Source organism: Notamacropus eugenii, chromosome 2 (genome assembly GCF_028372415.1).
Source record: "Notamacropus eugenii isolate mMacEug1 chromosome 2, mMacEug1.pri_v2, whole genome shotgun sequence".
In the NCBI taxonomy this organism is placed as follows: Eukaryota; Metazoa; Chordata; class Mammalia; order Diprotodontia; family Macropodidae; genus Notamacropus; species Notamacropus eugenii.
The window spans coordinates 97,347,277-97,372,057 of NC_092873.1; the positions used below are offsets into that span (position 1 = coordinate 97,347,277).

A 24,781-nucleotide genomic window follows, 5' to 3' on the forward strand; every position below is an offset into this window, starting at 1 on the left:
AGCAGTTTTTAAAAAGAAACAGTAAATGCTGTTTAATCATACTGGCAAACATGGAACCTAAAAAGAGATGCAATTTGCAGAGGTAGGAGAATATACATACATACATACATACATACATACATACATACATACATAATCTGTCAGACTTGGCAGATGTGTTGGTTAGTTTGTCAAATGTATTTTTTCTTCTTTATAAAGGATACATCTTTTGGTTCTGGAATGGGGAAGTATCTATTTGAAATAATATTTTTAAAAGATAAAAAGTACTTGAAAGAATGGTGTAATGAGCTTTTAAAAAAACACTTGGTAACATGAATTTCCCTATATTTTAAGATATTTGGAGAAGAAACGACTCCTGTTTCCCAGATTCTTCTTTGTGTCTGATCCAGTTCTCCTGGAAATTCTTGGGCAAGCAAGTGATTCCCATACAATACAAGTATGCTTTCATTATCATTTATTAGATTTCTTTTCACACTGGCTAACCAAAAATGAAAAAATGATTTCTTTTTAATTTTTATTCATATTTTAACATCCATTTTACAAATTTTGAGTTTCAAATTCTGTCCCTCCTTCCTGCCCTTCCCCCACACTTTGAGAAGGCAAGCATATGATACCAATTATGTGTGTGAAGTCATCCAGAACATTTCCATATTAACCATGTTGCAAAAAACCCCAACAACAATAAAAAGAAAGGAACATAAAGAAAGTGAAAAATTATTCTTCAGTCTGCATTCACAGTTCATCAGTTCTCTCTGAAGAAAACTGTACTTCATAGATCCTTTGGAATTGTCTTGGATCGTTGTAATCATCACACTAGTTAAGTCTTCTATGGTTAATCATTGTTACTGTATTGCTGTTACTGTGTAAAATGTTCTCCTGCTTCTGTTCATTTCACTTTGCATCATAAAAGTCTCTCCAGGTTTTTCTGAAACAATTCTGCTCATCGTTCTTAAAGAACAATAGTATTTCTTGACAGTTATACGCCACACCTTGTTCAGCATTTTCCCAGGTGATGGACATCCTCTCAGTTTCCAATTCTGGATTAAGTGACTTTCACAGAGTCACATAACTAGGAAGTGTCTGAGGTTGGGTTTGTACTCAGGAAGATGAGTCTTCCTGACCTAGGTCTGGCATTTTATCCACTGTGCCACCTAGGTGGGTTGGCCTACCCATAAGCCATTGATATTTCTCCAGTTGTTTAGATCTGTCTGTATTTGTATGAAAAGTTCATATAGTTCATAATGTTCATAGTGCTTGGGTTTGCTTTGGCAGGTAGATTCCCTGGCAGTTTATGAAGTCTATAGTTATTTTTTTCTTGTTGGTAATACTTGGAATGCTGATGATTTATGTGGGTTTATTTTATATCCTGTAATGTTGCTGAAGTTTTTTCTAGTTTTTTAAAGTAATTTTAATTGATTCTCTAAGTTTACCATCATATTGTCTGTAACAAGTGATAGTTTTGTTTACTCGTTGCCTATTATTCCTTCAATTTACTTTTCTTCTCTTATTGCTATAACTGCTATTTCTAGTATAATATTGAATAATTGTGGTGACAAGTCCATCCTTGCTTTACCCTTGATGTTATTAGAAAGGTCTCCACCCTTACCCCCATAACAGTTAATGCTTGTCTTGGTTTTATATTGATGCTACTTAACATTTTAAGGAACTCTATTTATCCATATGGTTTCTAGTGTTTTTAATAGGAATGGGTGTTGCATTTTGTCAAAAGCATTTTTTGCATATATTAAAATAATCATTATGATTTTTATTTTGTTATTGATATAATCAGTTATGCTTATAGTTTTCCTAATGTTGCATCGGCTCTTCCTTTGTTCCTGGTATAAATCCCACCTATTTATAGTGCAAAATCTTTATGATATATTGCTATAATCTCTTTGTTGGTATTTCATTTAAATTTTTGCATCTATATTCATTAGTGAAATTGTCCTATGTTTTTTTCTTTATGTTTTTACTGTCTCTGGTTTAGCTATCAAAACCATGTTTGTGTCATGAAAGGAATTTGGTAGGACTCCTTTACCCATTCTTTCAAATAGTTTATATAGTATTGGGATTAATTGTTCTTTAAATGTTTGGTAGAATTAACTTGGGAATCCATCTGGTCCTGGGAATTTATTTTTAGGGAGCTCATTGATGACCTGTCCAATTTCTTTTTCAAAGATAAATTTATTTAAATATTCTATTTCCTCTTCAGTTAATCTGGGAAATGGATAGTTTTATAAATGCTACAGTTGAATCTTCTTTTGGAAACAGACTTGAACTCTATTTTGGTAGTATCTCAATAACTTTTCAAAATAATTGGTGATATTTTTGCTTACTCTTCTGCAAAATGTTTCATTATTTTTCAGCCACATTTACCTGCTGTATCTGATAACATAAATGAAGTGGAATTTCACCCAAAGGATTATGATCGGATGTTAGCAGTCATATCAAGAGAAGGAGAAAAAATTCAAGTAATTTCGCTTCCTTAAAATTTTACTATTATTAATGAAATTATTCATTTAAATGTTGCCAATGGTTTAAAGATTAAATAAGCATAGAAAAAAGTTGTAGAGGCAATGACAGGTAGAGTTTAATCTTAGCTTTGCCACTAACTAGCTGTGTGATCTTGAAGAAGTTGCTTTTAACCTTTCCATGCTTCGGTATCTTCAACTATAAAGTGTGGAGGTTGGACTAAAAGATCATTAAGGTTGTTTTGAATCTCTAACATTGGATATCTATTGCTGTTTTAAATATTTTAATATGAATAATTAAATTCAGTTTCCTAACATGGTTGTCACTGTGCTTGTGAACTGTTCAAATTAATTTGCTAAATATGTAATTTACAAATTATTAATATGACATAATATTTTTGTAATAAGCATTCATTAATCTTTTTCAGTTGGATACCCCAGTCATGGCCAAAGGTCCAGTGGAGATTTGGCTTCTAGATTTGTTAAGAGTGCAAATGTCTTCACTGCACAATGTCATTCGATTAGCATACTATCAAGTTAGTGACACCGGTTTCCAACTCTTGCCTTTCCTATACCATTTTCCAGCACAGGTGAGAACAGAACATTTTAAATATAATTGTACAAATAAAGTTATATGAAAAGAGTACTATATACATTTGTGGTATGTGTGACCTTGCAGCTAAGCTTATAGGTACCACATCTATCATGGAATGAAGAAGTCTTATATGAATACAGAGATTTAGGACATGGAATGTCAAGTTTGAGAACTAGCCAGCAGCCCAGCATGTAATGCAAGATTTGGGAAAGGAAGTAACAGTAAATAAGACTGGGAAGTTATATTGCAGCTGAGGAGTTTTGATGACAGAGATTAAAAACCTGGGTGACTTGAGGGATGGCTATATCCTCAACAGAAATGGGGAATTTTGGAGAAAAGGCAAGTTTAGAGGTGAGGATGGAGGAGAGATACTGAGATCCATTTTAAAACATGTTGAGTTTGAGATGCTGACTGGATTTTTAAAAGGAGATGACCAAAAGGCAGTCAGTGGTATAATATAAATATAATATAAGTTTTAGAGCCATCTGTGTAGAGAATATACTTGAAGTCTTGAAGTTGGTTCAACCTATGACATCTCTGTTAATGAAATCATCAACTGAGAGAGTTTAGAAAAGAAAGAGAAACATATTTAGATTAGAGATGTGGTACACTTTCCCTTAAAGAGGTAAGGAAGAGAATGTCCAAGAGAAGGACCTGACAAACCTCATGCTAAGAACATGATGACCTAGCATTGGACACTAAGAAGAATAGTGAAATAGGCATTGGGACAGCCAGGAGAAAGTATCTAAGAGTGTGCATGCTGCAGAAGCTAAGGAGAATGTAGGTAGAGAAAAGCATTAAATTTAGCCACTAAAACACCTATTCCCTCACACAGCCACCATCATAGTACAGGCCCATAGTACCTCTCCCTTGCATGTAAGGAATGAACTGCACTGAATGAATAATTTGGTTCATAAGAGAGTCAGTAAGCTCTAAGTGGAGTGAGCAGAACCAGGAGAACTAACAAAAATATTGATAATTAACTTTGAAAGACTTAGGATCTCTGGTCAACATAATGAGCAACCATGATTCATGAGGAAACATGCTGCCCATATCCAGAAAAATAACTAATGAACTGAATGTAAATTGAAGTGTATCTTCTTTTCTTTATTTTGTTTTTTGGATGAGGCTAAAACAAGAATTTGTTCCATGTGACTACACATATTTTAATAAGTTTTGTTTTTCTTGCCTTCTCAGCGGTTCAGAGAGGGAGAGAATTTGGAAGTAAAAATAAAATTGATTTTTTAAAATTATTTATTTTTCAGTTCTTAAGATTCACTTGCACAAGAATTTGAATTCAAAATTTTCTCCCCATCTCTCCTCACCCCCACCCCAGGACACCATGCACCCCATCCACCCCTTCTTCCAGTTTGTCCTTCCTTCTTCCATCTCATTCCCATCTACTTTCCTGTAGGGCAAAATAGATTTCTATACTCCATTGCCTGTATAGCTTAATTTCCAGTTATATATGCTAAAACAATTTTTAACATTCATTCTTAAAGCTTTGGCTTCCATCTTCTCTCCCTCCCTCCCCACCCACCCTCATTGAGAAAACAAGCAATTCAATATAGGACATAAATGTGTAACAATGCACAACACTTCCATGATAGTTACATTTTAAAAAAGTAACCACATTTCCCTCTGTCTTCTCTTGCCTTTCATTTATTCCATTCTTTCCCTTGATCTGTCTTCCCACAATAGTGTTTACTTTTGCTTATGTCTTTCCCCAATTTGCTGTCCCTTCTATTATCTTCCCTCTCCTATTGCCTTCCCCTTTGCCTTCCTGCAGGGTAAAATAGATTTCCATATCCATTTGAGTGTGTTATTCCCTCCTTAAGCAAAATCTCATGAGAGTAAGGCTCACTTAATTCCTCTCATCTCCCCCCTCTTCCCCTCCATTGTAAAAGCTCTTTTCTCACTCTTTTATGTCAGATGATTTACTACATTCTACCCCTCCCTTTCTCTTACTGCTAGTACATTCCATTCCACAGTAAATTTTATTTTTTTTAGGTATTCTCCCTTCATATTCAGGTCACCCTGTACCCTCTTCTATGTATCTGTGTATCTATCTATCTATTTATCTATCTACACATATGTACACACCTATGTACACACACATATGTACATATACATACCTACACATGTATAATATACACATACATACATATCCATAAACACCTACATATATGTGTGTGTGTGTGTGTGTGTGTATATATATATATATATATATATATATATATATATATATATATATATTCCCTCTAAATACCCTCATGGAAAAGGTCTCATGAGTTACAAATAACATCTTTCCATGTAGGAATGTAAACAATTCAACTTTAATGAGTTCCTTAAGGCTTCTCTTTCTTGTTTACCTTTTCACGGTTTTCTTGATTTTTGTATTTGAAAGTCAAATTTTCTATGCAGCTCTGGTCTTTTCAACCAGAATGCTTGGAAGTTCTCTATTTCGTGGAAATTTCATTTTTCCCCTTGAGTATTACACCTAGTTTTGCTGGGTAGGTGATTCTTGGTTTTAATTCTAACTCCTTTGATTTCTGGAATATCATGTTCCAAGCCCTTCAATTCCTAAGTGTAGAAGCTGCTAAATCCTGTGTTATCCTGACTTTATTTCCACCATACTTGAATTGTTTCTTTCTGGCTGCTTGTAACATTATCTCCTTGACCTGGGAACTCTGGAATTTTGGTACAATATTCGTAGGAGTTTTCCTTTTGGGATCTCTTTCAGGAGGTCATCACTGGATTCTTTCCATTTCTCGTTTACCCTCTGGTTCTAGAATATCAGGGAAGTTTTCCTTGATAATTTCTTGGAAGATGATGTCTAGATTCTTTTTTTGATCATGGTTTTCAGGTAGACCAATAAGTTTTAAATTATCTCTCCTGGATCTATTGTCCAGGTCAGTTGTTTTTCCAATGTGATACTTCACATTGTCTTCTATTTTTTCATTCTTTTGGTTTTGTTTTGTAATTTCTTGGTTTCTCATAAAGTCATTAGCTTCCATCTGCTCCATTCTAATTTTTAAAAAACTATTTTCTTCAGTGGGCTTTTGAACCTCCTTTTCCATTTGACTTATTCTGCTTTTTAAAGCATTCTTCTCCTCACTGGCTTTTGGACCTCTTTTTGTCATTTGAGTTAGTTTATTTTTAAAGGTGTTATTTTCTTCAGCTTTTTGTGGGGGATCTCCTTCAGCAAGCTGTTGACTTGCTTTTTATGATTTTCTTGCATTGCTCTCATTTCTCTTCCCAATTTTTCCTCCCCCTCTCTTATTTGATTTGCAAAATCTTTTTTGAGCTCTTCCATGGTCTGAGACCATTGTATATTTTTTTGGAGGTTTTGGATGCAGAAGTCTTGACCTTTATGTCTTCTCCTTATAGTATGCTTTGTTCTTCCTCATCCAAAAGGATGAAAGAAAATACTGTTCACCAAGAAAGTAACCTTCTATAGTCTTATTTTTTTCCCCTTTTTTTTTGGCATTTTCCCAGCCAGTTACTTGACTTTTGAGTCCTTTGTGAAGTGGAGGGTATACTTTAGGGACTTGTAAGTTCTCAGTTCCTCCAAGGAGGCGCAGTAAAGGGAAAGGTGTTTCTTCCTCTCCTGGCCTGTGCTCTGGTCTGTGAGCAACCACAAGCACTCCTCTCTGCCCAGGATATGTAAGTAGGGTTCCCTCTTCACAGTCCCCATCAGCTCCACCATGCCAGCGCTCTTTCTCACCCCAGGACCCCACTCAGAACTGAGACTCAGATCAGCTGCTCTATTTCCCCAGGGTCTTTAGGCTGAGGGCTCCAAAAGTGGATGCTGCTGCAGTAACTGTCACAGGAGCTGCTTCCACCCTGGGGAAGCAGAGGACACTCCCCTCTCACCCAAGTGAAATAGTTTTTTTTACTAACCTTTGAAGATGTCTTTGTGATTTGAGAAATCTAGGAACCACAGCTGCTACCCATGATTCTGTACCCTGAGTCTTGCTCAAGTCCTTTTCCAGTCTTGTCCGTGCTGTGTTTCATAGCCACGGCTGGATTGTGCTCTGCTCTGAGCCCAGTGTGATAGATCCTTCCTGTCTGCCTTCTAGGCTGTTGTGGACTGGAAATCTCTTTGACTCTTGTCATTTTGTGGCTTCTGCTGCTCTACAGTTTCAATAAAATAGAATTTTAAAAATCATTTCAGTTTTAAAAAAAGCAAATCAATAAGAGGGAGATATTCAGTATTGATCATATATATGACCTTTCAGGAAAACTTCCAGCATAGGAATAAGCATACTGGTCCATCCACAAAAATGATTTCTATGAATTGTGGCTGTAGTTCTCAAGAACTCTGAAGATCCAAGAAGGCATACAAAATGTTTCTGGAAAAAGGAGAGAGATGTATTATTGACAGATACTCATGCAAGGCCACCAATGCAGTTGCCAGAGAAGAATGGAAAAACTCATTGAAGCCAATTCTCTACTCAAGGAGAAGACAAAAAAGAAAACTTAGGAGCAGAGCCTTCATACTTCCTTTAAGCTCCACTTATACTCCCAGTCCAATTAAGTCATATATTATAATCTTCTACAGTTACAGTTCTGCCTTCATGAAGAATGGTGACTACATCATCTTTTCTTCACTCTAAGCTCTCCCTAAATTTGAATACTAGTGGAGATGTTTCCCTCTTGCGAAGGAATGTCAGTTTTGAATCTAGGTTTTTCCCTGTGAGCAAAGGAAAGTGGCCTCATCAGTCCAGTTATATGGTTTTCCATTGCTGTGATGGCCTAAAGTGTGAGTTTATCCTGTCATTGAGTTTTGGTCTCCCTGGTTGCCTGCCAGGGGACTGGGAACTGGAAATGATGGCTTCTGTAGGCCTAAAGATTTAAGATGGAGTCTGCTGGGTGACTGTAGTTGATGACTGTTGTTGCTATCTTAGCCAAAGGCTACTCAGGGTCAAGATGAGGAGAAGCCAGTACTCTCCAAATTCATGGTGCCCGAAAACCCACATGGCAGAGCTTAGTGCAGTGGAGGTGAATTCACAGTGGTCTGGGCTGGGAACTATTGAAAATACCATCTGCTAATAAGAGAGAAGGGAGAATGTCTCTCTTTCCCTTCTGCTTTCCTTGTTCGCTTCTAGTGTACTTCCTGATCTTGAAAAGAGTTCTAGATAAGCACTTCCTTCTTTTAAACCTTCCATACTTTGTGTGTATGAAAGAAAGTTTGGGGAAATGTTCAGGATTAATATAGCCATCTTCATCTTTCTTTGTGCTATGTTTAGTAATCAAAATGGGCTTATTAAGTACCTTTGTCCAGTGAATGTGAAGGCCATTGATGAGAGGAAATTCCAGATGTGGGATGCCATAAATTTGCTATTTTAAATATTTTTGAGCAGTATTTCATATCACCTAGTTTAAAGGCTAGACATGGTTAGCATCACTGTTTGAAGCTGTACATCTGAATATGAGTTCAGGAATGGGTGAATGAGTAGTTTAATTAAGCCTTCACAATGAGCCCCTTGTGGTCATTGGGTGTACTGTAGCCTTTTGAGAGACTGTACATGTGTTGGAGTAGAAAAAGAGGGAGTGGAGCCAAAATGTCAGAGAACTGGCAGAGATTCAACCGAGCTCTCTCAAATTCCTATACAAACAACTTTAAAACAATGCCTCAAAACAAACTCTGGAGCAACACAACCCACAAAAGGATTGGGTAAAACAGTTTTCCAGTCAAGACAACTTAGAAGGTCAGTAGGAAAGGTCTTCGTACCAGGGTGAAAATAGACACCCTGTCACATAGCAGACCTTGGAAGCAATTGAATCAGCAACAGTGGCTTCCAGAACTCTCAGCCCAAAGGTAGTAAGGGAATCAGACAACTGATCAGAAAGAATTACAGGGTTCCCTTTGTTAACTAGCACTGGGTATAGGACTATATTGCTCATATGCAGATCTGGGTGGCAGTCTCAAGGCAAGAAACTTGTGGTCTCAGGGGAATGGAGACCAGAATCATAGCTCTAGGGCAGAAAAGGGTGCTTATACTCAAAGGTACTCAAAGGCCAGGAGACTAGTAAACACCTCTTAAGTCATACCAACTTGGAAGAACTGAAAATTTACAGAAGCTTACCCTGCCCAGAACTAGCTCTTAAAAGAGCTGTACAAAAATCTTAAAGCTTCAGACAGTATCCCACCAACTTTAACATGAGAGTCAAGAAAATAGGCTGGAAAATGAGCAAAAACAAACAAAAATACCCTTGACCGTAGAAAGTTACTATGGTGACAAGGGAAAACCAAAGTACAAACTCAGAAGAAGAGATAATAAAGTCAAAGATGCTACATCCAAACCCTCAAAAAAATGTTAATTGATTTCAGGCCCAAAAAGAATTCCTGGAGAAGCTCAAAAAAGCTCTTAAAAAAGGTAGAGGAAAAATTGGGAAAAGAAATGAGAGATGCAGGAAAAGAATGAAAAAAGAAACAGCATCTTGGTAATGGAGGCACAAAAAAATTCTGAGGAAAACAACATCTTAAAAAACAGAATAGTCCAAATGCTAAAAGAGACACAAAAGAAAAAAAAAGACACACTGAAGAGGATTCTTTAAAAAGCAGAATTGGGAAAATGGCAAAAGATATACAGAAATTCACTGAAGGAAATCTGTAAAAAGTAGAATTGACCAAATGAAAAAGGAGACAAAGAAGCTCACTGAAGAAAATGATTCCTGAAAAATTAGAATTGGACAAGTGGAAATTAATGATTTCATGAGAAATCAGGAAACAAAATCAAGAGTGAAAAAATAGAAAACAATATGAAATATTGCATTGAAAAAACAACTGACCTGGAAAATAGATCCAGGAGAGATCATTTTAAAATTACTGAATTACCTGAAAGCCATGATCAGAACAAAAGAGCCTAGACATTATCTTTCAAGAAATTATCAAGGAAAACTGCCTTGATACCCTAGAAGGATAAAATATAAATTGAAAAAATCTACTGATCCACCTAAAAGAAATATAAAAATGAAAACTCCTAGGAATATTTTACCCAAATTTCAGAGCTCCCAGGGCAAGGAGAAATTATCGCAAGGAGTCAGAAAGAAACAATTCAAATATTGTGGAGCCATGGTCAAGACAACAAAAGATTTACCAGCTTCTATGTTCTACCTGTACTTCTTCTGAGGATCAGAGGGCTTGGAACATGATAATTCTGGAAGGCAAAGAAGCTTGGGATTACAACCTACCCAGCAAAACTGAGTATAATCCTTCAGGGGGGACAATTTACATTCAGTGAAATAGAGGACTTTCAAGCATTCCTGATAAAAAGCTCAGAGCTGAATAAAAAATTTGACTTTTCAAAAACAAGACGAAAGAGAAGTATAAAAAGATAAACAGGAGAGAGAAATCCTAAATGATTCATTCCTACATGGGAAGATAATGCTTGTAATTCCTAAACCTTTCTCATTATTAGGGTAGTTAGAAGGAACAGAGATCACAGGTGTGAGTTGAATATGAATATGAATATCTAAAAAAATGCAAGGGTAAGAAAGAGGAATTCACTGGGAGAAGGGTAAAGGAAGAAGTAAGATGGGGTAAATTATCAAGTAGGATGGGGTAAATTATCTCACATAAAAGAGGTGCAGAAGAGCTTTTACTGTGGAGAGGAAGATGGTGAAGGTAAAGAGGGGAACCCTTGAACCTTACTCTCATAGGAATTGGTTCAAAGAGGGAATAATATACACAGTCATTTGTGTAGAAAAATATCATACATTGTAGGAAAATAAGGGGAAAGTGGATAAGAGAAGGAGAGTGGGTACTGATAGAAGGGACAGCAGATTGACATCAGAAGCACAATACTTCTAAGGATGGGCAGGGTGAAAGGAGAGAGAGTAGAATAAATGCGGCAAAATAGGATGGAACAAAATACACAGTAATCATAATTGTGAAAAAAATTTACAGGAATTTTCTCTGATAAAGACCTCATTTCTCAAATATATGGGACCTGAATCAAAATTTGTAAAAATAAGAGTCATTCTCCATTTGATAAATGGTTGATGGTATGAACAGGCAGTTTCCAGATGAAGTAATCAAAACTACCTATAGTTATATGAAAAAAATCACTAAATCACTTTTAAGTAGAGAAATGCAAATCAAAACAACTCTGAGGTACCGCATCACAACTATCAGATTGGCGAACATGACAGAACAGGAAAATGATAAATGTTGGAGAGGATGTGGGAGAGTTGGAACACTAATACACTGTTGGTGGAGCTGTGAGCTGATCCACCCCTTCTGGAGATCAATTTGGTTACAAACATATGCATACCCTTTGACCCAGCAATAGCGCTTTTAGGACTGTATCCCCAAGAAATCATAAAAATGGGAAAGGGTCGCACATATACAAAAATATTTACAGCAGCACTCTTTGTGGTGGCCAAAAACTGGAAATCAAGAGGATGCCCATCAATTGGGGAATGGCTGAATAAATTATGGCATATGAATATAATGGAATATTATTGAGCTATAAGAAATGATGAACAGGAAGACTTCAGAGAGGCCTGGAAAGGCTTATATGATCTGATGCTGAGCAAAAGGAACAGAACCAGGAGAACTTTGTGCACAGCAACGACCACAGTGTGTGAGAGTTTTTTCGGGTAGATTTGGAACTTTGCAAAGCAAGGACTTAAAAAAAATTCCCTATGGTCTTCTAAGGCAAAATGCCTTCCACATTCAGAGAAAGAGCTATGGAATTCAATTGTAGAATGTAGCAGATCATTTGAGTGTGTGTGTGTGTGTGTGTGTGTGTGTGTGTGTGTGTGTGTATTGCATTTTGGTTTGTTAGATGATTTCTCCCACTCATTTTAATTCTTCAACACAGCATGACTATAGGAATGTATGTGTAGAACCTATACAAAATTGTATGCCATCTCAGGGAGGGAGGGGAGAAATAGGAGGGAGGGAGGGGAAAATAATAATCTAAGTTGTATGGTAGTTATTGTAGAACACTGAAAATAAATAAAATTAATAAAAAAATTTAAAAAAAATGATGAGCAGGGCACTCTCAAAAGAACCTGAAAGTACTTACATGAACTGATGCAAAGTGAAATGAGCAGAACCATGACACCATTGTGCACCGTAACAACAGTATTGTGTGATGATTAACTGTGAATGACTTGACTATTCTCAACAATGCAGTGATCCAAGAGAATTCTGAAGGACTTATGCAAATGCCATACATCTCCTAAGAGAATTAAATGCAGATCCAAGCATGTTTTTTACTTTCTTTTTCCTGTGCAGCTTTTTTTTGTGGGTGTTGTCTTTTATAACATGACAAATATGGAAATATGTGTGCACATATTTAACCTGTATCAAATCAAATTGCTTATCTTCTCGATGAGGGGGGAGGGAAAGGAGGGTGTGTTAGAATTTACAACTTTAAATTTTTTAATGTTAAAATTGTTTTTACATGTTATTGGGAAAAATAAATTATTGAAACAATATATAAAAAATTTTAAGTGGCCTGCTTTAAAAAGAAATAGATTATTGACTGAGATAGTGGCTCAGAAAGGTCACTGCCTGGTGGACAGTTCACATATTGTGCTCCTTCACAGGAGAAGTCATAAAATGAGTGACATACTGCCTTTCTGTTGTCTTATTGAAGGCCACACATAAACTAAGTTGAACTGTTTACACTCCAGTGCCACTACTGCGTAGCGACCCATGTCATATGGCATACACAAAAAGAGTATCATCATCATGTCATCAACATGCAATGTCACGTCATAGGACATACCTGAAATCTAGCCCTGCTTGTGGTTATAATGGGGTTCTAATATTCTTCTAATTTTAATAATTAGAAATTTTGTGACTACCAGCAACTCTTTTCTTCTAAATAAGTCTAAGTGAAAGAGTACTCATTGATAATCATCTAACTATATATTTCTATAAATCATAAATTAACACCATTAAGCCAGCATATCTTACTTGTTTCTTTCTCTTTAGGAGTTTGCTGTGTGTGTGTGTGTGTGTGTGAGTGTGTGTGTGTGTGTGTGTGTGTGTGTGTTAAATGAGGTATTGGTTAGCCCTAATATAAATTCCCAGTCTGGAGAGATTGAATCAGTAACGATCTACAGATAGAACTTTCTAAGCCTCTATCCATGGAATATTTCCAGATCAGTAACAACTCTATCTATTCTGAACAGGAATAAATAGTTGTTAAACTACAAAGAGTTAGTGTTTGTTCTTGATGCTCCATCACAAGGTGTTTAAGGCCTTCTAGATCCTTGGGTATAGCCTTTTGACTGAGTTCAAATTTTATAGAACAAATCCTTTTATTAAGGGAATTTGTTCTTTGAAATTTGGATTCAGTTCAAGGGCCACACTTGAGAACCTAGAGGGCAACATGTGGCTTTGAGGCCACAGGTTCCTCACCCCTGGTTTATTCTATCCCCATTTGGATCTCCATGACCAAGAGCTATCTATGTTCATGCTTAAAATTGTCAACTTCCCTGCAGCCTAATCAATCCCCTAGGACCCAAGGTCTGGGCAAAACAAATAGCATGTGTGTTTTAGCTTCAAGGAGGGGAAAATATTTACCTTTAGGGTGGATGATTAGTTAATAAACTTTTTTATTTATTGTTTATAAATTGTTTCTTCATCGTTTATTAATATTAGGTGATTATCTTTGTATTTTGGATCTCTAGGTAGGACTGCTGGGAATTCAAATGTTGTGGACACGTGATGCAGAAGAGGCCTTAAATAATGCAAAAGATGACAGGAAAATTATGCAAGTGACCAATCAGAAGTTTTTGGATATTTTAAATGTTCTCATTGGTCAGACAACTCATGATCTAAGCAAGTTTGACAGAGTGAAATTTGAAACCTTAATAACTATCCATGTACACCAGAGAGATATTTTTGATGACTTGGTAAAGTATAAGTTTCTTAAAAAATTTTTTAATGCACATGACAATAATATAGTAGCTGTACATATTTTTCTATTTTATGAGTATCATGTTTCCTTTTTTCTTTTTGAATTTTCATGTTTTATGTGTATGAAAATATTAATTTGACAAAAATAGCTAGAACCATTTGAAACTCCAGCAATTTCCTAAAGAATGCAAGTAAACCCTCTGGGTTCCATGGAAAATAATTGCTAAACTTATGGTCTAGAAATTTCACAGAGTGGGGAAGATGTGAACCATCTACCAATGGTAACATGTTACCAACAACTCTGACGATAACCTGCTATAATAAATTGCAACAGATAATGACAGCGCTAAAACAAATTCTTTATCCAGCTTTCTCCACCTCTCTAATAGGTTACTAATGAAATTAACAATATTTTGGTCATATATGTAACCTTTGGATGGTAACCAGAAAGAGGACAGTCATACTTTTCTACCAGATATCCCTTGTTGACATAATACGTTAGACTAGATAGACTACCCAGCACAGAATTTTTAAATTTATCACAATTACTCAAGTATTTATGAAACATGTCATTGTAGCATAATAATAACTTCTATAATTTGTGTTTTAAAGGTAAAAATGCATATCAGATCAGCCACGGATTTTGAATGGCTAAAGCAGAGCAGATTTTATTTTAAGGAAGATGTGGACCTAACTGTAGTTTCTATTACAGATGTTGATTTTGTCTATCAGAATGAATTTCTTGGATGTACTGATCGTCTAGTTATTACCCCCTTAACAGATAGGTAAAAGGCACTTTTATGTGATCTCATAGTTAGATGCAATAGAAGTTTCAAATTTTGCGAGGGTATATATTCAATATTGCTGACACGTTGCTGGTCCTAATAGTGAATTAACTGGAACTGTTATTTAAAATTAATTTGTATAATGTAGAAGAATACCAAAACAACAGGGTACCAAAACAAACTTAGTCACAGAAAACTAAAATAAGAATATGTCAGGGAATTTCACTTCTGAAGAATGAATGCAAAGATGGAATTAGGAGAAGAAAGCACTTATATCCTTTCACTGAGTTCAGGCCCTAGGTCGTGGATGACCTCTGAGACAACCTATGAGTCCAATGGCTGAGCTGTTGTCAGTGATGAAGTTTGTGGAGAACTAGAGAGATGCCAGAAGATATAAACAGAAGCTGTGTTAATTTTTTTAATAGAAGAGATTCTTCAAATTAGAAGCAGATTTGTATGACTTCCACTCCTAGCAAATTTCTGGCACATGTTATTAAGTGGTTTTTCATGAGCATTAAGAAAAGAAAACTATTGATTACTAAGAACTTGCATAACTTCATCAAGAATAAGTCATATCAAATTAACCTGATATTTTGGCAGGGTTATTAAAATGAGAGATCAGAGCAATGGTGTAGATGGAATATGCCTGAATTTTAGCAAAGCATCTGACAAAATATCTTATGTTCTCCTTATGGACAAGAGGAATATGTGGACTAGAAGGTGATACAGTCAGATGGATTTGAAGCTGATTAAATTATTGAAAGAGTCATAATTAATATGAATCAATATCCCCTTGGAAGGTGCCATGGTAACCTATCCCTGAGTCTGTGCTTTTCAGCATTTTAATCAGTGACTTGGGAAAAGCCATAGATAGCATGCTCATAACATTAGAAGTTGATAGGAAGCAGGGAGGCAGAGCTGATACATTAAATGATAGAATTTGGACTTTAATAGATTAGAGCAGCAGGCCAAATCTAAAAAGATTGAATTCAGCATAAATAAATGTAAAATTCTAAACTTGGATTAAAAAACAAACTCTCCTAGTATTGGATAGGGAATGACTCACTCCAGGAAAGACTATTTGAATGGTTTAGTGGGCTGCAACCTTGATAAAACTTTGCAAAATAATATCATCTTGGACTGCCTTAAGGGAAAGAATGTCTATATCATGGGAGCTTGTAGTACATTTTAGGAAGGACCTTGAGATACAGTACTGTGTCCATGTGAGGGTAACCAGGAAAGTGAGAGTATTGGAGATCCTGCCTTATAAGAATCAGAGAGAAAAGAAGGCTAAAGAGGGTAAGAGGAAAAGGGGGAGGGAGAGAGGAAAGATAGGAAGGAAGGAAGGAAGGAAGGAAGGAAGGAAGGAAGGAAGGAAGGAAGGAAGGAAGGGAGGGAGGGGGGAGGAAGGGAAGGAGGGAGGGAAGGAAGGAAAAAAAAGAAGAGAAAAGACAATTTACCTAAAACAAACCAGGTTTGGTTGGTTGGTTATTTTGGGTGGGGGACAGGGCTAGGGAAACAGGAGGAAGGATGGCGGTGGCCACTCAGAGTATTGTCTGCTCAAAGCTGATTTGTTTCAGAAAAATTGTCTTTCTTCATTTCTATCTTTCCTCTCTTTCCCTCTTTCTGTCTTTCCTTTCTGTCTCTATCTCTCCTTTTCTTTTTCTCTCTTCACATTATCTCTACCATCGCTCCCTCACCTTTTTCTTCCTGCTCTCACTGCCAATGTTGTTTCTCTTTTTCCTAATCACATAGTATTATTTGGTTAGGATAGATATTTTATTTCTCCCATATGGAAACAACAGGGGACCTTCCCAGTAATTCCTGTAAAGAAATTGCGCTTTCTTACTGTTCCATCTCTATTTTTTTCTCTCCTTTCACCTTTTTTTTTTTTGGTATCTGTCTCGTCTTCCAGTTTCTATTGAATACTAGAGCTTTTTCCTTCTTAAATTTATCCCTGAAGCATTTTTATATTTCCAACTTCAAGATAAATTTTTACAGCCACTTTCAGGTGGTTCTCCCCACTCTGGTCATGCCAATATTCCTTCTGATTCCTTCAATCTTTTGTGCCAAAACTGAATCCTCAGAATTCACACTTAGTGAATAAGATCCACCAGCTTCACAGTCTGGTCACTTTCTTAATAAAGGACATATAATAAAATTGTGTGTACCCTTTAATCCAGCAATACCACTACTAGGTCTATATACCAAAGAGATCAATAAAAATGGAAAAGGACCTACTTATATAAAAAATTTTATAGCAGCTATTTTTGTGGTAGCTAAGAATCAGAAATTGAAAGGATGCCCATCAGTTGGGGAATAGCTGAAGAGGTTGTGGTATATGATTTTAATGGCATATTATTGTGCTATAAGAAATGACAAGAAAGATTATTTCAGAAAAATCTGGAAAGACATACATGAACTGTTGCAAATGAAGTGAGCAGAAACAGAAGTTTGTACACAATAATGATATTTTACAGTGAAGAACTATGAACGACTTAGCTATTCTCAACAGTGCAATGATCCAAGACAATCCCAAAAGACTCATGATGATAAAAGCTAATTGCCTCCAGAGGAAGAACTGATATTGTCTGAATACAGACTGAAATGTACTCTTCTTTCCTTCCTTCCTTCCTTCCTTCCTTCCTTCCTTCCTTCCTTCCTTCCTTCCTTCCTTCCTTCCATCCATCCTTCCTTCCTCCCCTCCTTCCTTCCCTCCTTCCCTCCTTCCTTCCTTCCCTCCTTCCTTCCCTCCCTCCTTCCTTCCCTTCTTCCTTCCTTCCCTCCTTCCTTCCCTCCTTCCTTCCTTCCTTCCTTCCTTCCTTCCTTCCTTCCTTCCTTCCTTCCTTCCTTCCTTCCTTCCTTTCTTCCTTCCATCCATCCTTTCTTCCTTCCCTCCTTCCTTCCTTCCTTCCTTCTTTTCTTTTTCAAGTCTTCTTGCACAGAATGACTAATATGAAAACATTATACATGACTGCACATGTTTAACCTATATCAGATTGCTTATTGCCTCAGAGTGGGGAGGGAAAGGAGGGAGGGATAAAATCTGGAATTCAAAACTTATGAAAAAAGAATGTTAAAATTGTTTTTACATGTAATTGGGGGAAAAGAATATTTTTAAAAGAATATATGACATTTAATCAACTGTTTTAACATAGTTATTATTCTTTACATTATCATTTCCTCATTAGTGTTTGTAGTAATAGTCCTTCTTATCTTGATTTTAAAAAATAACTGTAACAGTATAGGTAAGAGGTGACCTAAAGCTTTGTTTAGAGAACTAGACCAGGTGACTATTTAAATCTAAACCTGATCCTAGTCCTTCTTAAAAGTATTCATCTCTCATTTATGTATGCTACACATTTATTACACTTTTCTACGATCACAGGTAGGGTGGAATTTTGCAGGGACATTACTGTAAGATTTGTTATAGCATATTCATCATATATTTATTTTCTAAATTAATATTTTTAGGTGCTATATCACATTATCTCAGGCTTTGGGGATGAACATGGGAGGAGCACCAGCAGGACCAGCAGGAACTGGCAAAACAGAAACAACGAAAGACATGGGGCGGTGCTTGGGAAAATATGTGGTAGTGTTCAACTGTTCAGATCAAATGGATTTCAGAGGCTTAGGACGGATTTTTAAAGGTAAGTGGTGATGAGCTTGGGAAAATATGGTTAGATACCTTTTTCATATAAATGTGAAAAATGTTAGATGTTGCTTTATTATCACTTGTTGAGTTCACTTTTTTGCAGTCTTTGGAATCTCATTTTATTTCAAAGGTATTTACTGATGCAATGAAAATGGTGAACAAATATCATTCTCCTGCACTCCTAAAATTGATAATGTTGTTTTTATAAACCTTATTAATAATATGTTAAGCAAGATAAATGCTTGAGCAGTGGTGATTCTATAGTTATTATGTCTGATCTCTCAAAAACACCTTCAGGACAAAGGAGTGGAGTTTTTGAACAAGTACCATATCAGAAATAACCTCTGGGTAGAGATCTGAAAATTTTTCTCACAGACCAGGCCCTTAACTGGAAAACTGACCTGCACCCAGGACAGGAATGACCTATGGAAGGGATATGCTGAGCCTCCAGGCCACTTCTCTGCTCATTGTCAAATCAGAGAAGAGTCACAGAGACATGCTCATGTCTAGGAAATATCTCTTCAGAAAAACCTTACTTGGGAATCTCACTTAGGTGTGACGCTGAAAAATAATCCAAGCCACTTAAGGCACAAAAGCTGGGAGGCACGGAATACACACACACACACACACACACACACACACACACACACACGTATGTTGATAGATATCATAAATCTTTGTTCTCCACAATAATAGCCTTGCGGCATACTTGAAAATGATTAGGAGGTAGAAGGCAATCTATAATATTATTTATGTTAAGTTGGAAGGTATTTCAGTAAAAAATTTTCAATTAATGTTTTCCACTCTAGGTCTAGCACAGTCTGGTTCCTGGGGATGCTTTGATGAATTTAACAGAATTGAGTTGCCTGTATTATCAGTGGCGGCTCAGCAGATTTATATTGTTTTGACAGCAAGAAAAGAGAGGAAAAAACAGTTTATTTTTTCTGATGGTGATTGTGTTGATTTAAATCCAGAATTTGGAATCTTTTTAACAATGGTAAGAAATTCTGGTTATGTACTATTTGATCAATCAAATATTAAGACACTTGAAAGTAAGGAAAGTCTTAGGTCTGTTGAGGATCTATGAACTTTCAACTTATGTTTGTGCTGCCTTTGGTAGTTACTTTTGCTTTCTCCTTTCATATGACAAAACATAATGATAATTTAAATGCTTAAGTAGACCGTGATAAGATCTTATAACAAGAACCATATCAAATAGTCTTATTCAACACTTAATTTGGATAAATTAGTTGGATAAGTGAAATCTCTCAATTGCAAATGACAGTTAATTTCTTAGTTTGATCACTAGTTGAAAAGGAATAATTTCAAGGAAGATTTCATTTGATTATATGATTGAACAGAAAAGTGGTAAATATTTATTAGTGTAGGGAACTGTAAAGTGAATGCAGTTTAAATCATGGTGAGAAGATTGTTGTCTCTGAGTATTAACTAGTACCTAGAAAGTATGGAACTAATAAAAATGCTGAACGTAAATTCGGAAATATATCTAAAACAAAACTAAAACATTCTCTTCTCATTGTACAAAGCTTATGATGTACCTGGTGTGTGTTCTATTTCTGTATAAAACCACTCAGTTTTGGTTGGTTTTGTATTTTAAAAAAGACATAGCAAAACCAGAGAAGGTCCAGAGAGGAGCAACTGAAGAATAGGGAAGTGAAAATTGTTCTGTTTTCAGAGACAACAAGGAGAAACAGATGTCTTCAGACCAAAAAAATTAAGGACGCTTTGATTACCAGTCAGCCAGTGTTAATTAGCTTTTAAAAGAAGCTTTTGTAGAGATGATATAGTAAGAGCAAGTGATACAAAACACCTTCCCTCACACCCCCCCAAAAATAGTCTGTTACACACACTTCCATGAATACAGAGTTTTGGGAAAGGTGGGCTCAAAATTATTACATGGAGCAAAGGGGTAACACGTGACTCCTGTTGTTGGAAAGTCATTTTTTCTCTTCCTGGAGTTTTCATTAAATTCCCCTGTGGCGTTTGGTAGCTATTTGCTGTGGAGTTCTGAAGCTCACTGTCATCAGCAGGTCTAGTTTGTCTTTGGTGTGTCCCTTAGCTCCCAGTACAGATGCTGCCACCTCCACCCACCGTTTCCCCCTACCTCCCACAAATGTTCTGGAGATGTTGCTACTAATAGTAATGAGAAAATCCAAATATTCTGATGTTTTCAAAGTCATAAGCTTTTCCTTTGTTCAGATGGGGCCAGGAGGTGGGGTGACTCCTGCCTCTCATAAGCTCCCATAAAGCAGTTCTCTTAGGAGCTTAGTTGGAGCTGCTTCAGCCCTAGGCTGGCCTGCCTTTAGAATATCATATTCAAACTTGTTTGCTGTTTTATCTGAGCACCATAGAACATAAATGATTCTTTCCAGCCACCACACGTCATTCCCAGTGTGGAAGAATCTGCTTTTGTTAAATGTTGTGTTTGTTTTTGTCCTTCATTTTCAAAGAGGACCATGATATGAGAGAAATGATGAGATGGCAAGGTCACCAGCCTGTTTCTCCAGGAGAGCTATCAGGGTCCAGTGGCTAGAATAGTCATCAGGACAACTGGAGATGGCTCAGGATGCAATGGAAGACTGTGGCCCTTTTAGACTAAGGCCTTTTCAGGTTGTCACTTGGAGTGAGGTACCACTTATTCAAAAGAATAGGTCTCTTTTGGAAGTGAGTCAAGGGATGGCCACTTTAATTAAAAAAAAAATCAAACTGGGAGGGGAAGACCTTCAAGGTTGCTGATCAAAAGAGAAACTGTTACTATTAACATTTCACTCTGAGTTAGGAGGGTCCATTAAGTGGAGCTTGGGCAGGGACCTGTTGTGGTCCAATCTAAGAGCTCCAGAGTGTAATAGGTTTAAAGTTTGGTCTTTGAGGAGAAAGAAGAGAAGGAAGGAAGGAACAAAGGAATGAAGGAAAAGAAAGGGACAAGAAGGGAGGAAGGAGGGAAGGATTCCTCAAGTTAACTGGGCAACTTCCGATCATTAAAATTTACCTTCCTTTGGAGGGGAGAGGGACAAACTGAGTTACCCAGCTGGCTGGGTCACCATTCAGGCAGCTCGGTCTACTCACAGGTTGTGTTTGTCCTTCATTTTCAAAGAGCACCGTGACATCAGGGAAATTATGACATGACTTGCAGTAGACTTTGATTTGAGTGAAGGAGGAGGTTGGTGACTCTTTGTTAAGTGAAACCTAGTTTATACTTTCATGTGCTTGGTTGATTCAATAGAGGCACCTTGGAATTTGACCACATCTAGTTTGTGCCTTTAATTTTTTCATTACTTCTGTGCCTCAATCCAAGAAGCAATCTCCTGTGATAAAGATACCTACACAAAGAGTATCTTATATCCCTCTAACATTACATTACATGCTTCCTGTTTCCTTTCCATTCTACCTCTTCCTTGTGCTCCTTTCTCTTTCTCACATCTTCCTTCATGTTTTAAACTTCCCTCCTTCCCTGTTGTATAACTTTCTTACTCATCAATAAAAGAACTTTTGGTAGTCCCATAATTTTTATATTGTCTCTCCTGGATCTATTTTCCAGGTCAGTTGTTTTTCCAATGAGATGTTTCACATTATCTTCTAGTTTTTCAGTCTTTTGGATTTTTATGTTTTGTAACTTCTTGGTTTGTCATATAGTCATTAGCTTCCCTGAGCTCCACTCTCATTTTTAAAGCACTATTTTGTTCAGTGAGCTTTTGAACCTCCTTTTCCATTTGGCTAATTCTGCTTTTTAAAGCCTTCTTCTCCTCATTGGCTTTTTGGACCTCTTTTGCCAATTGAGTTAGTCTATTTTTAAAGGTGTTATTTTCCTCAGCATTGTTATGGTTCTCCTTTAGCAAGTTACTGACTCACTTTTCAAGCTCTTTTATGACCTGGACCCATTTTATATTAATTTTGGAGGTACTGGAGGCAGAAGCCTTGACTTCCTCTGACAGTATGCATTGTTCTTCCTCATCTGAAAGGATGGAAGGAGATACCTGTTCACCAAGAAAGTAACCTTCTATGGTCTTATTTTTTTTCCCTTTTTGGGCATTTTTCTAGTCAGTTATTTGACTTCTGAATCCTTTGTCAAGAGGAGGGTCCTAGTGCTCCTCCTTCCCCCAGGACTGTGCTCAGGTCTGAGATTCAGATCAGTTGCTCAATTCCCCCAGAGGCTTTAAGCTGAGCTGCTTGGACAGTGGAACCAGGCTGCTTCCTCAGCCACCATACCTGCCTGTCACCTGCTGCTGCCGCCACCTCTGCCACTACCTGAGGCTAGTGCTGGGGGGACTCCACTCCCTTCTTGCCCAGCTGGGAAAGCCCTCCCACATTGACCTTTGAAGCTTTCTTTGTTGCTTGTGGTTTGAAGGATCTGGGACCCTTCCTGCTGAGAATTCTGCCCCGGAGGCCTGTTCTGGTCCTGTTGCTTCATGTTCCACTCAGTGTCCCATGGGATAGACCTTTCCTTTTGGCCTTCCATGTTACCTTTGGCTGGAAATCTCTTTCACTCTGTCGTTCTGTGGCTTCTGCTACTCTAGAATTTGTTGAGAGTCATTTTTACAGGTATTTTGTGGGCTGTGGGGGAAGTGCTAGAGTATATGCATCTTTCTACTCCACCATCTTGGCTCTACCCCAATAAAAGAACTTTTTAACCATGATTGCACTATTAAAGTCCTGTGGAGGGTGAAGTAATTTGATTTTCTTGTTCCTCAACCATAGTTTTGGGGGCCAGAAATATAAAAATCATTTCCTCAGCTCTCTACTGCAATTTGTCAGTGGAGATAGAGCTTGATGTTGTTTCTTATACATAGATACCTTTGTTTCTCTTAACATAGTCAGAATTGTAAATATAAGAAGGAATTGAGGAGCATTCATAAATTAAATGGATGGGTCTAGTGCAGATTTTATGAGATCAGAAGAATTTTATCAGTCTAATATGGATTTGAAGAAAAAACTAATTTCAAAGCTAAATTAAACATTTAAAATATGTCAGTTTCATTGAAAAGCACTAAAGTAGATGTTGTGAAGTAATATGTTAGAAAGTAATATTTTCCTTTTAGAACCCTGGGTATGCTGGACGCCAAGAGCTACCAGAAAACTTAAAAATTCAGTTTCGAACAGTTGCTATGATGGTTCCTGATAGACAGGTACTCATTTTTATTTAAGATGCATGAGATTTCAGTAAATTATAGTGAACAATCCTGATCTTAAAGAAATAATAATCCTACTTATCTCTCTCTTCTTGTTCGAGAGATAGGGACTACAGATGTTTCATATCTGTACAAATTTGAAACCACTGTTAGAGCTGGTCATTGTATTGGTTGACTTTGCTGGCATGTTTTTCTTTTAATTGATTAGGGGAGGGAGGTTTAGGGGGAAATGACTGTGGTGCAAAAATGACATTCAACAGTAAAACTTTTTTTTAAAACCAGGAGATTATTTGTTTTCTTGGACCAAGAGTAAGAAACCTGTGCTATAATATTGCCTCTAAGAGGATTGGCTGTATGATCAGGAGTTAGTCACTTATCCTCATGAGAATCAAATGACATATGCATAGAATATGCGTTGAAAAATCTTAAAGTACTCCACTCAGTCATAGTTGCTATTGTTATAGTTAGTTATCATTTATTTCAGAGGTAGGTAGATGGTGCAATAGGTGGAGAGCAGAGCCTAGAATCAAGAAGACCTGAGTTCAAATCTAACCTTACACACTTACTAGCTGTGTGATGCTGGGCAAGTCTAAACTGTCTGCCTCTGTTTCCTCATCTGCAAAATGGGGATGATAAAATAACCCCTCCCTTTCAAGGTTGTCGTGAAGATCAAATGAGATAATATTTATAAAATGTGCTTAGCACAGTGTTTGGCACATAGTAAGTACTATATAAATATTGTTTGATTTAACAAAATTGATGGAACTCAACATATTTAATTTCAGATAATTATGAGAGTGAAGCTTGCAAGCTGTGGATTTCTTGAAAATGTCATCTTAGCTCAGAAATTCTATGTTCTTTACAAACTTTGTGAGGAGCAGCTTACAAAACAGGTAATTATATGAACATATTTTCCAAACAGTTGGAGGTGGTTTTAATTTACCCTTTTCCTTTGTTGACTTACTGCTTTCCTAGTAGTTTTCTCTGCTCAAAAGTATTTGGAATTCATTTTTAAAGATATTTAAAATGATTCTTTAAACTTGTCATTTGTCCCTAGCATTAATATTTACCCTGATATCCTGTATGACAGATTCATTGTAGAATTTTTTCTGAGGTCTCAAATTTCCCTTTTATATCTCCTTTTCTTCCAGGCAGAGAGAAATCTTTTGGTTCAAGGGAAAGAAAAATAAGTTTCTACTAAATAGTGTACTGTGACTTGGTCATTGTGGAACCACTT

General features: G+C 36.7%; 1 protein-coding gene across 5 annotated transcripts in view; it reads left to right on the plus strand.

Moving 5' to 3' along the window:
• The window catches only part of DNAH8 (dynein axonemal heavy chain 8), a 396,942-nt gene that overhangs the window by 191,021 nt on the left and 181,140 nt on the right, over window positions 1-24,781 (plus strand). For all 5 annotated transcript variants that reach the window (XM_072641991.1, XM_072641989.1, XM_072641988.1 and 2 more), the window contains 9 exons: window positions 334-436; window positions 2,367-2,471; window positions 2,900-3,061; window positions 13,726-13,950; window positions 14,567-14,739; window positions 18,214-18,392; window positions 19,207-19,394; window positions 23,455-23,541; window positions 24,330-24,437. In XM_072641991.1, coding sequence (XP_072498092.1) covers window positions 334-436; window positions 2,367-2,471; window positions 2,900-3,061; window positions 13,726-13,950; window positions 14,567-14,739; window positions 18,214-18,392; window positions 19,207-19,394; window positions 23,455-23,541; window positions 24,330-24,437 — 1,330 coding nt within the window. The remainder of the gene's footprint in view (window positions 1-333; window positions 437-2,366; window positions 2,472-2,899; window positions 3,062-13,725; window positions 13,951-14,566; window positions 14,740-18,213; window positions 18,393-19,206; window positions 19,395-23,454; window positions 23,542-24,329; window positions 24,438-24,781) is intronic.